At 36.6% G+C, this 17,711-nt stretch overlaps 1 protein-coding gene across 3 annotated transcripts in view; it reads left to right on the top strand.

Moving 5' to 3' along the window:
* The first annotated feature begins 15,704 nt into the window (after positions 1-15,704).
* Positions 15,705-17,711, top strand: part of LOC120087880 — a 33,940-nt gene continuing 31,933 nt past the window's right edge. For 2 of the 3 annotated variants that reach the window (XM_039044881.1, XM_039044882.1), the window contains exons 1-2: positions 15,705-16,517; positions 17,073-17,135. In XM_039044881.1, the coding sequence (XP_038900809.1) occupies positions 16,338-16,517; positions 17,073-17,135 (243 nt within the window). In that variant the 5' untranslated portion in view covers positions 15,705-16,337. The remainder of the gene's footprint in view (positions 16,518-17,072; positions 17,136-17,711) is intronic. The other variant, XM_039044880.1, reaches the window with a different exon arrangement.

The following is a 17,711-nucleotide window of genomic DNA, read 5'->3' as shown; positions in this document are numbered from 1 at the left end:
ATAAGCATATGGATGAAATGCCATCTAATGAGGTGTAGTGCTGAAGTAATATTGTAAGTGCAGTTAGCAACAGAAAATTTGCTAAATCCTAGCCCTTCATCACCAATAGTGGGCAAAGTGGCACAAGGAGGGTTCATGCAGGATTTTGGGCGGTGGTATAAGCAAGAAGGTTGAATCATTGGGTCGGTTTGGAAAAATTACTTAGGCTTTTGTGTAATTCCAGTGGCATTCGAAAGCTCTATGTGTCTATTTTCTATGGCTGTGTTGCTGGAGGAAAAACTCACCGGAATAAGGCTGGAGGGGCAAAATAAAGACAAAGGTTCGTTTCTCGGGTGAATCTAGGTCATCAATGAAGGATTGAAGCTTCAGGATGAATTACGAAGATTTTTTAGCTAAAAATTTAAAGAATGAAAATTTTTAAGATGAGTCCTGGAAATCGAGTTATATATTTTTGAAGTTTGAACTAGAAGTTGTTAAACAAACAGGCAGTTGCTTGAATCGGAGCCAATGATGAAGGTTTGAATCTCTAGATCAAACGACGGGGAATTTTGAGCTAAAATTTTAAGGTAATGTTGCTAACTTGATTCTATGAAAGTTTGTAGAAGAAAGTTCCTTGAGATGAATTCCGAAAATTTAGTTATGAATTGTTGAAATTGAATTTGCAGCTTGATGCTCCAAAGTTTTTCTAAGTATGGGGAGTGTGTGCGATCAAAGGGTGCATTCTTTTGGCACTCAAGCCCTCCAAATTGGCTGTCCGACCCTCAAAGTGAATTGTAGGAGGCACCATGTGATGGTTTGGCACGTGAGCTTGATTTATTGAGTAGGCCTAAAAAGAAGGCTAATGTAAACACTAAGTAGTATACTTATACGTGTAGGTTCAACGCCCATTGGAGAAGCCTATCATGCCCTAAGGAAGGAAACTTGAAGGACCTGTGAGTGACTATAAATAATTTATAAATGGTTTATAAATATTTTAATAATCTATGCTTTATTGACAGTTACTTTTATGCTGGTTATTTTACAATAAATTCCAAGCAACATATTTCTCTAAAGCTTATAAACGCATGCTAGTTACAAAGTTTATGAAATATGCTTTGGTACAATGGTTGAACGATTGTAGTTTTCAAAAGAAGATTCCATGACATGTTTAAGTTACAAGTATTTGTATTATGTTTTAAAGCATGTGTACTCTTGATGTTGTTGAGCATGCATTAGCAAATGATATTCTTATGAAAACTATGTTTTATGAGATCAAGCTTTCAATAAGCTTGTTTTATGAAAATGTTTTCCTATCAGGTATTTTCAGCTCAATACTGAAGTACAAGGAGAAGGTATCTGAGTTGTACTACCCGGTTTTAGTTATGTTATGATTCTGGTACTGAAGTAATTAGAGAACATATTAGAATAATTCACTCAGTTCAATGATAAGTAGTGGTACCCTGCTTCAGTTATGATCCTTGACGTCAGGATCCAGTTTTCTCTACATGCACGTATGACAGTTAATCAGTTCAATAGGATTGAACAAAAGGGTTCTCACCCCAGGCCAGGCTAATGTTTGAGAGATTGAACAAAAGAGTTTTCTCTTGAACATGATATCTGACATTGAGATTGAACAAAAGAGTTCTCTCCCAACCGAGAATCAGTTTAGCTATGTTTTCAGATACAATGGTTTTAAAGGTTTTATGTACACGTTTCTTGGCATGTTTTAGTTCCAGTATTATGTTTTCTAGCTTTCAGTTTAAGCATGAGATTTGTGTTTTTATTAAATCACTCACTGGGCGAGTAGCTCATTCTTTCAAATTTTTTTCTTTTCCCAGGTAGTGGTCATCTCCCAGAGGCTAGCTGTCATCCTGCACTACCACTCAAGGACTCCAGTTAAAAATCCAAAGTCTAGAGAGAAGTTTTAGGTGTTTATTCTGTAAATGTCTGTATGTATGTGTTGCTCATATTAGGGACTAGTAAAGTATATTGGGACCGCTAAACTCTGTATGTGTTAATATGATGTAATTATGTTGTTGTTGATCCCTGGTGTTCTGAAGTTATTTTTAAAGTTTTATTAGTTTGGTGAATGTTATATATGTATTCCAGGGATCTAAGCAGATTAAAGATGTTAGTTAGGCAATTAGTGCCACAAAAAGGTTGGTAACTACTGTCGTCACATTCACTTCTGGATTAAGAAGGATAATCTGGGAGGGGATGTGACAACTGATCCGTCTCATCTCCTCAACCTCTTGAGGCGTCTTAGGACACATTTCCTTAGACAAAGTGACTCCATGCCTGAACGGAAGTAGGCCCCTTCTGGAGTCCTGCATCGAGTACTTGAGCAACAACTTGTTAATGTACGATGCCTGAGACAATACTAGCACTTTGTTCTTACGATCTCGAAAGATTTGTATACCTATAACAAACTGAGCCTCTTCCAAATCTTTCATTTGGAATTGGGTCGCTAGCCAGTTCTTAACTGCAGTCAGTAGACCTACATCATTCCCAATGAGTAGGATAACGTCTACGTACAACACTAAGAAAACTACTAAAGTGTGGATGATCTTCTTGTAGACACAAGGTTCATCAACATCGCCATCCTGGTCAACATCCTCCATTGCCTTTTTATAAGACAACGGATCCTCAACATCGCCATCTGCTACCATAGCAAGGATTTCCATGAAACCCAGATAGCGAACGGGTGGGATTCGCAACCCTCCCACTACGTCGAGGTTCCCTCAACTCTTGAGGTGGAGTCGACCTATCCGATGAACTCCCATCAATAACTCTTATTGATGTAGCAAGCTCTTCAACAACTCTTGTTAAAGTTTCAGTAGTTTCATTGGAAAACTTACGTAACAGGACTTTGCTTAGTGGACTGTGCTCCCTTATATGATCATCCTCCAGAAAAGTAGCGTTTGCTGAAACAAACACCCTATTTTCCGTCGGATCATAAAAATAACACTCTTGTGTACTTTTGGGGTAGCCTACAAAGAGGCATGACCTCGACCGTGGTTCAAACTTCTTGGGATTAGCCTCAAGCACATATGCAGGGCAATCCCAAATGCAAAAGTGACGTAAACTAGCTTTATGCCCATTCCACAACTCTAGAGGTGTCTTTGCAACACTCTTGGAGGGAACACAGTTGAGTATGTACACTGCGGTCTCCACTACGAAACCCCAAAACAAGTACGGTAAGAAAGTGTAACTCATCATTGAGCGAACCATGTCTAACAAGGTCCTATTTCTCCTCTCCGCTACACCATTCTGCTGAGTGTACCCAGCGCTGAGAGTTGGGAATCGATTCCATGTTCTATCAAATAGTCCTGAAATGCCGAGTCTAAAAACTCTCCACCTCGATCCGATCGAAGTGTTTTAATCCGTCTATCTAATGAGTTTTCAACTTCAGCGTTGAACTCTTTGAACTTTTCAAATGATTCAGACTTCTGTTGCATAAGATAAACATACTCGTACATGGAGTAATCATTAGTAAAACTGATAAAATACTCATAGCCTCCTTGGGCTGGCACATTCAAAGAACCACAAAGGTCAAAATGTACTAACTCAAGAGGCTCTTTGGCTTTATAACCTTTTCCAGTAAAAGGTCGTTTAGTCATCTTACCCTCAAGGCAAGATTTGCACATCGGTAAAAAAAAAAATTTCTAACTCACTTAGAAGTCCATTCTTCACCAATCTCTCAATCCTATTGAGATTAATGTGCCCTAAACGAAGATACCAAAGTTGGACATTTTCTTTTGGAGAAATACGTTGACATTTTAATTGAGTTACGGTAGTTCCGAACAATTCAGTATTATGAAAGGAATTAATGGCTAACGACCTTAGCACATATAAATTCGAATCCAGATTTTTTGTGCAAATAAAAACACCATCTTTATGAATAAATGCTTTATCCACATTAAAAGAGATAGTATATTTACATTGCAATAAACATTTTACAGAAATAAGGTTTCTCTTTAGTTCAGGAACTATATATACATTATGTAAAACAAGAAACCTATTCTGTAAAGCTAACTGGAGTCCTCTCACTGCCACAATTGAGATGATGTGCCCGGTGCCTACTTGCATCGTCATCTCACCAGCCTCAACTGTTGCCAAGATCTAATCCCCTAAAAGAAGAATAAACATGATTAGTGATGCCTGAATCGATTATCCAGGCAGAATAATCATTCTCCACTAAACAAGTTTCAAACACAAGTAAATCACATTTACCTTTATCCGCCCTGGCCTTAGCCTTGGCTGCTTTCTTCTCTTTCAGATATCGAGGACAGTTCCTCTTGTGTCCATCTTGGTTGCAGTGGAAACACTTTCTCTTAGCAACTTGTGGACACCTCTTTGGGGCGACAGGCGGTGGGTTAGTAGGTTCCTTCCCTTTTCCCTTACCACCTTTCTTCTTCTTCCCTTTTGCAGAGTTAGAAGCAGAAGGTGCAAACTTTGTTCCTGAGGTCGAACCTCTATGGAACATCCTAGAGGATGAAGCAACATTTGCCTCACCCTTCTACCTCTCCTTACTTTTACCTTACTTTTCAGTAAAGATTTGTAGGTCTGCAACTCGTTAAGGAGAGTTGTAAGGTTATATTTCACTTTGTTAATAATCACATTGCTAACAAAGTGTAGGAAGCTCTTCGGCAAAGAATGCAAGTTTATGCTAAATTGGCTGCCCTCATCGATGGTAGTCCCATTCAACTCCACCACATTAAAGTGGATCATCGTGTTAAGCACATGTTCACAAACAGAGGTGCCTTCTTCCATTTTTTAGTTGAATATGTATTTAAGAGCCTCGTGCATAAGTTGTTCAGACGGTTGTCCAAACATTACCCGCAGGGACTCCATGATCTCACGCGCTGAGACCATAGGCTTATGTTTCTTGGCCAAAACTTCAGAAAGACTTGCCAAGATGTAGGCTTGGGCCTTCTCATTCGCCCTTGTCCATCGCTCGTATGCCTCCCAAACATTTCGAGTGGCATTCGGAGCTGGAATAGGAGGGCAAGCCTATCGTGAGAACGAACATGAGATCCTCAATGATCATGTGTTTCCATGTTGTGAAATTATCGCCAGTAAGTTTTTCAGCGCTTAGCAATGTTAATGTAGCTATTGCCATTTTGAAAATGTTGCTGAAAATACGAACAAAACTTTATTAGATTATGCTAAATCACTTTTAAACCAATCATTTTTACAAAACAGTTTCAAGTACCCTAAGTTATAGATTTCTATTTTGCAATGATGCCTTAGTGACATCGGACAAATGTCACCGGAGGGGTGATCAGTTGTCCCTTCGTTGGGATGAGACATTCTCAACCATTAGGCAGATCTAACTCTTGGAATTGAACCTAACAGCCACCATTTTTCGGTCCAGAATTGTTAACCTTTAACTATTCCACGTAAGTGTAACCCTTCGCTTTCGGTGCCAGAGTCCCGCCCTAATGAGCCCACCGTAGGGAAGAAGCAGATTAGGACAAGAGACTATGTTACCTTATCCTCTTACAGTAATGACACGTGCAAAACTGCCATCCTTTAGGGGAATACTCCTAGGGTGCCTCGAGGCAATGTGCAGTAACTTTATTCAACCTAATGAGGGAGACTTCCCGCTCATTATATAACTCTTATCTATGAATTGACTATTCAAACCATCGCGTTGGGGGACATGCCGAAAGGTGCCACCGCGACAGGCGAGGAATAGATCTCAAACGGTGTGGATCTATTTAGAAGAAACTGAGTTTTAAGTGAAGCAATATTTATAAACCCCAAGACTCCCACTAAATGTTCTACCTAGGGATTCATTAACCTAGACAATCCGACTACTGATTTTAGTCTAAGTCGTCTTTTTAAAATCTGCTCATAAACAACGTTTGTCTATGAAATATGAACAAGTTCAAGTAGTCACATTTAAACACTTTAATGGACTGTCCTTAACTTGCATGCATGCATGCATCAAATCTATCTTATTCACCTTTCTAGGTAAGTTCCCAGGTAGGGGTGTTACATTTTCGTCAACTAAATACCCCAGCCTAGATAGAACCCGCCTTAGACAAAAAGTCCTTTATAGATAGATTTGCTACACTTTAACCTTTTATTAGCCAATTTAATCCTATTAAACTGATTAAAAGATTAAAGCCTTAGAGTTGCTAATCGTATTAGAACCGTGATCTTAGGTCAATGTGATCCAAGTTTTAAACACTTTAAAACCAAGAATTAAACCTAAGTGAGCATGCATGTCTTTCTTATTTCTTTTAGTTCTAATTTCTCTTTAACTTTTAAAAAGAAACAACTAAAACCATTGCGCACAACGAGGCGTTTATAACATTTATAAAATAAACCTATGTGTCATGCTTCATGCAATGTCCGGTCATTACTATATATAACTTTTATATAACACGTAACAACCAAGCAAACATGCTATCATTCACCCTTATACTATAACATTTATAATATAAAGATGATGCATGTCAATGCTTTTTATGCATGCATAAATATAACTCTTATATTATATGATGCATGAGCATGCTCTTACATAATTAAATCAAGCTTCTCTAAATTATAATAATTACAATAAAGAGATGATGTATGACTATTGCATAACCTAAGGTGGGATTTACTATATGTGCATACCATATGACATATAAAAACATACATTGCATGTAATAAATAAAGGAATAATGGATCGGGATGAGCCTTCACAAAAAATCGGAATGAAAAAACTCTATCTATTACATTTTCATCGAGTAAATCGGTTCACAGGCGAACCGGGTGTTGAACCGCCAGGAGGTCTTCATCGTGTATCAAACTCTAGTAGGTAGACAATCGTTCAGCACGCACTAGATGATAGGAATATAAGTAAACGATCGTGTAGACGACCACGAGGCTGCGAAGCTTGATCGTCTATACGATCGTGTAGAGCGACGATAGGTACCTTGAGTTACTAAGTGATGAAGCTTGCTAACCTAAACGATTGTCTGACATGCACGCTTTAAATGATACACGAGCATCTCATCATCTACATGATGCGTGCAACCAGGTAAACGATTTATCTTGCGATACTAAGCGATCGTTTAGTCAGTNATGATACACGAGCATCTCATCATCTACATGATGCGTGCAACCAGGTAAACGATTTATCTTGCGATACTAAGCGATCGTTTAGTCAGTCACTTAAGCGATGAAGCTTGCTGACCTAAACAATCGTCTAACACACCCGCGCGTTAAGCGATCCGCGAGTATCTCATCGTCTACACGACATAATACTCAGCGATCGCGTACCCGATCGTTAAACGCGATACGATCAACTCTTGATCGTATACCTTATTGTTTAACCGATGTGTTCAACAGCGATTACGTACACCTTCATCTTTACAATGCAATCAACGATGATCGCGTAGAACATCTTATGCATGATGCGTTCAACCCTAGATTGCCTCCTTCCTCGAAGAGCTGCAATGCTTGCCTATAACTTCGACGAACGACTCAAAACTTCAAGCAAACTTTGAATACATACTCGATAACGATTATTAATGCCCAAAATACTGAGGCATTTATAAACAATTGCAAATGTAAAAGGATTTAAATCAAACCGAGGCTTATCATCCCGAAAACATCCATTAATCGCACATCCACAACAAAATTTAACCATTAAATCAGTGTAAAAATGCACCCACCATGAATGTAAATCTTATTTCGTTGCAATAGATGAAATCGGAGTATCAAAACCTGTCTCTGATACCAATTGAAGGATTTCCTATCTAAGAGTTCCATGAGTGTGTTCGGATCGCTCCAATCTTACAATGACCGAAATATAACAATATATACATTCAAAACATACAATTATGCAAACAAATCTTAATTAATGGCATGCTACGAACAGCAAATTAACAAAAGGATAGAATTCCATACTAGTTGAAGACAATCTTCAATCTTCAATCTTCGGAACTCCAACACAGCGGAACCTCCAAGTGATCTACCAACACCCAACAACAGCATCAATAAAAGCAGCACGAACAACCGCACGAACACGAATGCCGCGGGGACGACACCACTACTAAAGAGCACCGGGTATTCTCGAAGTGAAAACCCAAAGGGTAGGCTTTGGTGAATTTGGTAGAGGAAGGAGGAACATGAATCGTGTAGGCGATAAGCAAGTGGGAGAGAAGAAAACGTTATCGTATAGCAGAAATGCTTATCGTTTAGGAGGAGCTACACGATCGTGTAGGATTTACTGAACGATCATTTAAGAAAAGGTACACGATCGTTTAGTAAAATCGGCACACTATACAATCGTTTAGATAAGCTATCCGATCGTGTAGGCGATAGTGTGTGATCGTTTAGTGCGAGGTGGACAATCGTTTAGGCGGAGAAGAGCTATCATGTAATCTTTCGAATAATCGTTTACTTTCACCAATGCGCGCTTCCGAATTCTCTTCGTGCGATCTGACGATGGACGATCAAAATGAAAACTTTTTTCATTTTAATTCATTGGTTACATTAACCGACGCTCCCCACTAACCCATGTCCGAACGTGAAAAATTGGCTTAATTATCATATAATTAACCAGATTAATTAATAAATATAATCATATTATATTTTTATCCTATAGTTTGATATCACATATCTACTATAGTATTTCCTCCTCTACTTGATATAAATCATATTTATATCTAATTTCCTCCATAATAATGTATCTCATACATTTAGCCAATTATATCATATATAATTAACCAATTCAATTATATCATATATAATCGAACTTCCTTTGTCAATTTGAACATTTCAAATTAACCCAAACACTAGTTCTCGACTTTATCCAAGCTACCCAGGTGACCTAATGGACTTGTGGCTTGAAGCTCCAACAGTACGTGAGTAGCTGGTAAACTCTTTAGCCACGAGATCTACCATCGTTAACTGTCAGTAATTCCAATAAAGACCAACAGCCGAACTCTTTTTACCACATATATATTTCTGTGTCTATCAGATATAACCAATCATGAGTACGATGACCCTTTACAGATGCTCGTAAGTACAGCTGGGCCAATTTACCGTTTTGCCCCTATAATTACATCTCACTCCTTAAGTACCACTGATTCCTCTAATGAATAATATAACATAGTCCACTATGTGTGAACACCTCTCAGGCCAAGAGAAGGTGTGTGGCACCACATCGTTCAAGCCCCAGAATCAGCCCTTAAGGGAGTTATTTATCTGCTTACCCCTACCTCAGGGAAAAAGTGAATTTCATCTTGTGTAGCTGAGTTCGCAACTCCCAAATCAGACGAATCCCCAAAATGATAGGTTTGAATCGGCAAACTGGCCACTCGCACCGATACAAATCAAAGGATCGCCCTCAATGGTAGGAGTTCCCAACTCACTCAAGATTGAGTACATGTTACCTATGGTCATCCTAGTGAAGTGAAGTCTCTATCATGAACGGTGTTATATAACGAAACGTTAACACTTCGTGGTCAGGTCTTATACAAACTCTTTGTATAAGACGCCCCCGCTCGCATGTCCCTAACACGAATGATTAGGATCAGACCATCTGTGACAAGTCACAACACTTGTGATCATTCCACAAAGCGGGCTGCATCTGTAGTGTTACCAGGATAAGGTTTCCCTCCTATATCTATATACTACAGACCATTTTAGTTATCACTCAAGACATGATCCACTTGCATGTCACCACATACATGCTTGAGTCACATACAAATAACCAGGGATTTTGTGTTTATTGGTTTGAGGTAAAGCAAATAAAACAAGCAACCAAGCAAAAAAAAAAAAAAAAAAAGATGTGAAGTAAATATCATATATTTACAACACAAGTGTTCCTACATACTGTTTACAAACTACAGAACACGAGACTTTAGGGCATCAACCTAACGAAATCAAGTGGACATAACTATATCTATAGTGAAGAGAATGCAGCTAACAGGCTTTAGTGGAATGTTCCGGTAGTTAACCAATGTTAATTAATTGGGTTAATGATTTTAGCAGATTAATCTCAAATGGTTGGAGCTCGTGATCTATAGGTCCATTAGGTCCCCTTGCTAGCTCATATCGTACTAAACCTTGGAACAACATGTTAAAAGAATTTGAAATGTTGAAGTTCGATTTAAGGAAGTATTAATGATTAAACGAAATGGATAGTTGAAAATATTTAAATATGATTTAAATATTGTATACATGAATGGGGTTTCATGTTCAAGATAGATGTTTTTTTTTTAAATTTAATATATGATATTAAATTAATCAATTAATCAATTAAATTATTTAATTATTTATTTAAATTAATTTTATTTGAAATTAATTATTTAAATTGATTTTTTTAAAATTTATGAAATTCAAAATTCAACATTTTAAATTAATTTATGAAAATTATTTTAAAAAGAAGAGCTATGGTCTGGAGAAGCACAAAGTAAGGTTGCATTGTTGACTCTACCCTGGAAGCAGAGTATGTAAAGGCCTGTGAAGCTGCCAAAGAAGCTGTATGGCTCAAGAAATTTTTGACAGATCCTAGAAGTTGTTCCTAACATGTCAAAATCCATCACCATTTATTGTGATAATAGTGGTGTTATGTCTAATTTCAGGAAGCCGAGAGGCCACAAGAAAGCGAACACATTGAGCGTAAATATCATCTCATCCAGGATATTGTGCATAGAAGGAACATGATTATTGTGAAGATCGCTTCGAAGCACAATGTTGCTAATCCATTTATAAAGGTTCTCACAGCTAAAGTGTTTGAGGGTCACTTGGAGTATCTGGGTCTACGAGACATGCATCATCTAGTTTAGGGCAAGTGGGAGATGTTACTGGGAGCATAGTGTATGCCCCAATTTATTGTTTTGTGTACTATACTTTGTTTTTACTTTGTAACCCACTAGCTTTGGGATAAGTGGGAGATTTTGGGGTTGATGCCCTAAATCTCATGGGTTTCATAGTTTGTAAATTATTTGTATATGAATTATTTATTTAATAAAATAAAGTGTTATTTTATTTGACATTTAGTATGCATTAATCCAAAATCCAATAAACTAAGATATGAGGTTATTTATTGTAACTCAAACATGTATACAGTTGACATACAAGTGAATCATGTTTAAGTAATAACCTGAATGGTCTGTAGTATAAAGGTAAGGCTGGGTACTTTATCTTGGTATGGATATGACCACTTTGTAATTGTTACAATTGTTGTAAAATGTAACAAATTATCAGATTCTGATAATTTATGTAGAGATATGTGAGTGGGGGTATCCTATATAAATAGTTTGTATAAAACCAGACCACAGATGATTAGTCTCTCTTTACAACACTGTTACTTGAAGAGACTTAAATTTCACTAGGATGATCATAGGTAATTTGATCTTAATCCTATGTGAGTTGTGAACTCCTACCTACAAGGGCGATCCTTTAATCTGTATGGGTGAGAGTGACCAAATTCGTTGACTCAATATGCTTACCATTTTGGAGATTTGTCTAAGTGGGGAGCTGGAAACGCAGCTACATAAGACGAAATTCACTCATTCTCGATCATGGGGTAAGTAGATTAATTGCTTCCTTAAAGACTGATTCTGGGTCTCGAATAATGAGGTGTCTTACCCTCTCACTGGCCAGATAGGGATCTAGTTTATAGTTGGACTATAACTAATTGTTCATCAGAGAGATCAGTGGTACTTAAAGAGTCAGATGTAACTACAAGGGTTAAGCGGTAGTTTGACCTTACTATAGTTACGAACAATTTGTGAATGGTCAATTTACTACTGATTGGTTATATCCATGGACACATAACTATAGTTGTAGTGTGAAGAGTTCAACTGTCAGTATTTAGTGGAGTGACCGACAGTTAATGAATGTTGATTAATTTAATTAAAGAGTTCAATTGATGAATCTCGTATCATCGAAGCTTCTAATATATATGTCCATAAGGTTCCATTACTAACTTGGTAAAGGATAAATAAGAATAAATTAATTTTGGATTAATTCGAATTGTTCAAATTAATTAAAGGGAATTAATTGTATGAGATGCAATTGATATGTGTATATGGATACATTATAATATAAAGTTTAATGAGAGATAATTATTTGAATGTAATTCAAATATTAATAATACATTCATATAATACTACAGGTTAAAATTAATATGAATACGATTCATATTAAAACTATAGGTTATTGAGAGAATATAAAGTTAGATTATGTTATATATGATATAACATAAACTATAAGTTATATTATATGAGATATAATACAAAAATTAATTAATTATATTATTTTAATATGATTAAATGTATAATAATTCCCTAGGGAGTTATGAAAATAACTCCCCTCATTCTCTCATATACAAGAAAACAGAGGAAGCTTTGAAAATATACACGAAACACGATGGAGTTTTTCTCTCTGCAAAAATTCTTCTTCCTCTCCCAATAACTCTCTCAATAAAGAAAAGCTCAATTTTCTCACCAAAATTAAGTAGACAAACCCATAACTTTGTCTTGATCTTTAGTTTGAGAATAGCCAAGGAAAGCTTTGGTGGTGGTGTCCAAGAAAAGTTCTTTGTTCTTGCCATGTTCATGAGAAAGATCTCTGTTTGTGACTTTAGTAGAGGAGCAATGAAGAATGATTTCTTCAAGGGTAAGTGTCTACTATTCCCTTTCTTCTCTATGTAATTAATTTAGAAAGGTGCTTATAAATTAGACGTTTATCCTTTTTGTTATGTCATTTCACTGTTTTTAAGTTGCTTTCTAAAAATGAATTTACTAACACAAAGGCGATCACTCGCTTCCGCATCGGGTTCCAAATCCTTCATTAATAATAATCTCGTAGATGACTTTACAAATACTAATTGGTCTAAATTCTTCCATTATAGTGGGCTATTAATTTTACGAATTAAAACAATCTAAGAGTGGTTGACCAAGCTCAAATCCCCATCCTCGCTGAGGAACTTCAGACAAAACTTGGCCACGTCCTCACCCACAACATTCTAGTATTTTTTATAAAATAGGGCATGGGCTTTGTTAGAACCTAAGACTTTTCAGGGTTCATATTTTTTCAGAGCTTTCTCGATCTCAAACCTAGTAAATTCCTTCTCAAGCTCCCTTTTTGTATCACCTGATATTTTTAAAATTATCCCTTCACCAACTTTGTCAATAGCAATGGGATCTGGGTAATTTGAATGAAATAGTTAGGAAAAATAATCGGTAGCCACACTACCAATCTTATTTTAAAAATCAACCCACACTCTAGATCTAGTTAATATGCCATAATCTTGTTCTTCTTTTTCCTGTGCACTGCTCTATAATGGAATCACTTTGTGCTTCTGTCATCCCATCCACTCCTCCCTGGAACGAATGTTCCAATACTTTTCTTCTTCTTCTTCAAAATGTTAAATTTTCAAATTACGTGTTGTGAATATTCAGCTCAATTATTTTAATTAGACGATCATAACTCCCCCATCTTACTAAAGTGAGTTTAGCTCAATGGTAATTAGTATAACCTTCCTCCCTAAAAGTTGTAGGTTTGAACCCTTACGCCGAGTTTAGCTCAATGGTAATTGGCATAACCTTCCTCCCTAGAAGTTGGAGGTTTGAACCCTCACGCCGCAGTTGTACTAAAAAAACCCGCGCTTATTTTTAACTTATGTTGTTTCTTGTAACCACTATCCTAAATAGAGATTGTAGAGATTATTCCTACATATTAGGAGGTGTTTGACTCACTAACATGAGTTGAGTTGAGTTGGTATAATATACAAACTCATTGTTTGGCCTACCAACTTTAAATGTTAGTGGAGTTAAGTTGATATATTTTACCAATTCACCTCAACTCACCCTAACTCCCCCCAACTTTCCCTTTTTCCCATCCCATATTTTCAATGGCTTCACAAATTGGCCACTATCACATTTGGAGAACTAATTATGGTCTCCGACAACCATTTCTGATGATAACTCTGGCAACCAACTCCTTGCTCTACAACCACCTCCGATGAAAACTCCGACGACCAACTCCCGACCTCGACAACCACCCTTGATGACAATTCTAGCGACGAAATCCAGACTTCGACAACCACCTTCGATGACAGCTCCAACGACGAACTCCGAGCTCCGACAACCTTCGCGCGACCAACTCCGACAACCAATTATGGCCTTCGACAACCACCTTTGGTGACCCAACTTTGACAACCACGTTTGTGCTACCAACTCTAACGACCAATTAACTCCGACAACAAACTCTGACGACCAACTCTGACAACCACCTTCGTAGGCTTCGACAACTACCTCCGACTACAAACTCCAATTAAAATCACCTTTGAGGGGGCAACTCCAACGACCAACTCGAGGCTTCGACAACCACCTTCAATGATAAACTCCGACAACCAACTCTAATACCACTTTCATGCGACTGATTTCAGGCATTGGCAGTTACCTCTGACTACAATCTCCAACGAAAACCATCTTCAATGATCAACTTTGGCGACCACTTTCATCTGACCAACTATGGGATTAAAAAACCACCTTCGATGACAAACTTCGATAACCAACTCCAGTAAACCTTCATGTGACCAACTCCAGGCTCCGACTACAAACTCCAGCAAAAATCATCTTCGATAATCAACTTCGACAACCACTTTCGATAAGACTGATGATTGTTAAAGTATGTTGTAGGGTTGTTGATTATATAAAAAATATTATTTTGTCTACATTAAGTGCAATATTTATGCGTAATGAATTTACATATCAAACGAGTGTTAATAATATTTAGACAAAAAATATGTATGTAGTTGAAAAATATGTAATGTATAACAAAAAATCCATAAAATGAACATTTTTTCCTAGAACATTTTCCAGCAATAATTAGTGAAAAATAGAGATTTGTTCTCTGATGATCCTCCAAATTTAGAGGAAATGAAAGTGAAACTATTGAAGAAGTGTGGTGAAATTCCATTGGCTGTTACTATGATGGGGGAGATTTAGTTAAAAAAATTCATGACATGGTAAAAATATAGAGCAACAATAGGAAGAAGAAGAAAAAGGAGAAGATGATAATCAAATTCATGGAGAAAAATTAGCTAGAATCAAAAGTTTTGATTTCGCTTTAGTTTCTCATTTTATTTAACCATATTTCTACAAGAAATGTAATGAGCTAATTATTGTTCATTGACCAAAAAAGAAAGAAGAGAAAGAAAGACAAAAGGAAAAGTTTTAAAAATCAAAAGAAAAAAATTGCAATCCACATTTTATTCAACACAAAGATGGGTAGAATTACTGAATAAAAGAGTTTCAAAACAAAAAGAGTAATCATAAAGACATATTATTTAGAGTTAAAAAAACTGCATCAGATACCCATACATATGAACTCAATTTTACACCCAAAACACAGATATATAAACTTAGACCAAATAATTTTACACCCTAAACACAAGTATATGAACTCCACAAACATATAAACTCTAAATATTCTATCTCAATTTAGTCCCAAACAACTCATTATAGTTGTAAATAATGACATGTTTTAATTTCTTCTTCTCTTTCATGCTTTCTAAATGTTCTCTTCATTATTAGTGTTATCATTATTTATTTATTTTTGTTATCAGTCTCCAATTTTATAATATTTTGAATATCTTATTAAAAAGAGAGAAGAAAAAATAGACAGTCACTTGTTCTCGAAAATAGGGAAAGAAAGAAAAGAAAAGAGGGGTTGAAGCGGAAGTGGAGTGATTTTATTATTAATTAAAATTGTTGTTAGCTGAGCGAAAAGAAAATGAGAGAAAAGGTAAAATGAGGAAGGGAGCTGAAATACATAATAAACAATGGCGACGGGCGTCGTGTAATTCACTCACTCAGACTTTCGGAGAACTGAAGCGCACAGGCGCAGGAGCCGACTTGAATCCACCACAACAACACTGTGGATTCGATTGATTGATTGATTGTTTGTTTGATTCAGGCTCAAAAGAGTGGTTTTGTTCGAGCTAAAGTTCAAGCTGAGTTGAGTTCGAGTCTGTCCTTTCTCTGTCATCTTCATTTCTCTTTTATTTATTCGAAGAAATCATCAAAACCCCATCATCCCCCATTAGTGAATCATTGCAGGACAGATAGAGAATTGGGATTTAAGTTATATAGATCATCTTTCTTCTGCCCCCACTGGGTTAGGGTTTTCTTTTGGTTTCACTTTAACTCCATTTTCATACGTCCTTTCTCACACTACTGTTTCTGAGTTGTTTAAATGTCCGAAAGAAGGAGGTGTCACACCTACGACCCAATTCTGCTGCTGAATTTAACGCCAATTTGAGACCACAGGAGCTATTCTGGTTCGGATCAGTCGTATATTGGTTGTTTGAGCTGAATTTGAGCTAGAAGTGGAAGATGGAAAATGGTTTCGACGGGAGATCATTGGCTGAAAAATTCTCTGAGTTGGGCGTCAGTGCTACTCCAGCAGAGCAATCTAACTCCCACTCATCCAACAATCACGGTAACAACAATGATAGCAACTTGTTTCAGGTTTTGAAAGCTGTTGAAGCAGCTGAGGCTACCATTAAGCAACAGGTGCAACGAATTTTCATCCCTCCCTCTCATTTTCTGTCTCTTAGCATCAGACCTAATGCTATTCGTCCGATGATTTCATAACTAAGTTTAGTATATACCCACTTCAATATTGCTTGATGCCAACTTCATTGTTACTTCCTTTACTTTTTCTTGCTAAAAACCTATTTCACGTTTTCTATTTTCGCACAATGCATACCGTCAATTGAGTATTATTTTCTTCATTGAGAATGTTGTAGGAATGTAGAGACACTTGCTGCAGGACTCGAGTTTATTTCTTTATCCAAAATCTGTTCACCCTTTTCTTCTGTACGTTGAGATATACGGACCCGCAATCCTGGACTCACAAACCACCTTTTCTTCGATCTTTTACTTGAGTATAACCGTTATTCCTTGTTTGATAATTTTTGTTGTTTCTTCCCTCCCACCCATTTTTTAAGGAGGATATTGGGCTATGATTTGAATAGAAAGTTTCTATAAAAAGACTCTGTATGTTATAGAAAGTTTCTAAGTAGTTAAATGTTATATGCTGATATGAGTGTATTTAAATACTCTTAGGTGGAGGAAAATAATCGACTGAGGACTGAACTTCAGAAAAAGATTCAGGAACTTGAGAAATATGTAAGTACTACAAGTTGAATTTACACAAAATCTTAGCATTCCTTGATGCCCTGAAATAGTTTAGTTTACATTGATCGTGGTCGACTTTTGCACATTACTCTAATTATTTTCACATCTTGCATTCAGTTCAGATGGCATACACTATGTATGTCTGTCAGTTTGAAAAAAGTTGGAACTTGTTATGGATTTTTATTCTTGCTTCTTAAGTATATTTTGTTCAGTCACCGATTCAGAAATATAAAATCAGAGATTCTTTTTCTAAAAAAAGTTTGTTAAATAGATAACATCTGTTTAGGGTAGGTTCTTTTATGTGTGTGTGTGTATATATATATATGGGGGAATTTTCAAAAATTGAAAAATAAGTGAAACTATTTATACAAAATAGAAAAATTCGATCTTCTTTGATAGAGGCTGATAGAAGTCTATCAGTGTCTATTGGTGATAGAAACTGATAGAAGTCTATCATTAATACTATGTGATAGACGCTGATAGAAGTTTGTCAGCGTCTACCAGTGTTTTTTTTTTTGCTATTTTTGTAAATAGTTTGACATTTTTCTATTTGTAAAAATTTTTCTT

Source organism: Benincasa hispida, chromosome 10 (assembly GCF_009727055.1).
Source record: "Benincasa hispida cultivar B227 chromosome 10, ASM972705v1, whole genome shotgun sequence".
Classification (NCBI taxonomy): Eukaryota; Viridiplantae; Streptophyta; class Magnoliopsida; order Cucurbitales; family Cucurbitaceae; genus Benincasa; species Benincasa hispida.
This window is presented reverse-complemented; position numbering and strand designations above follow the sequence as displayed.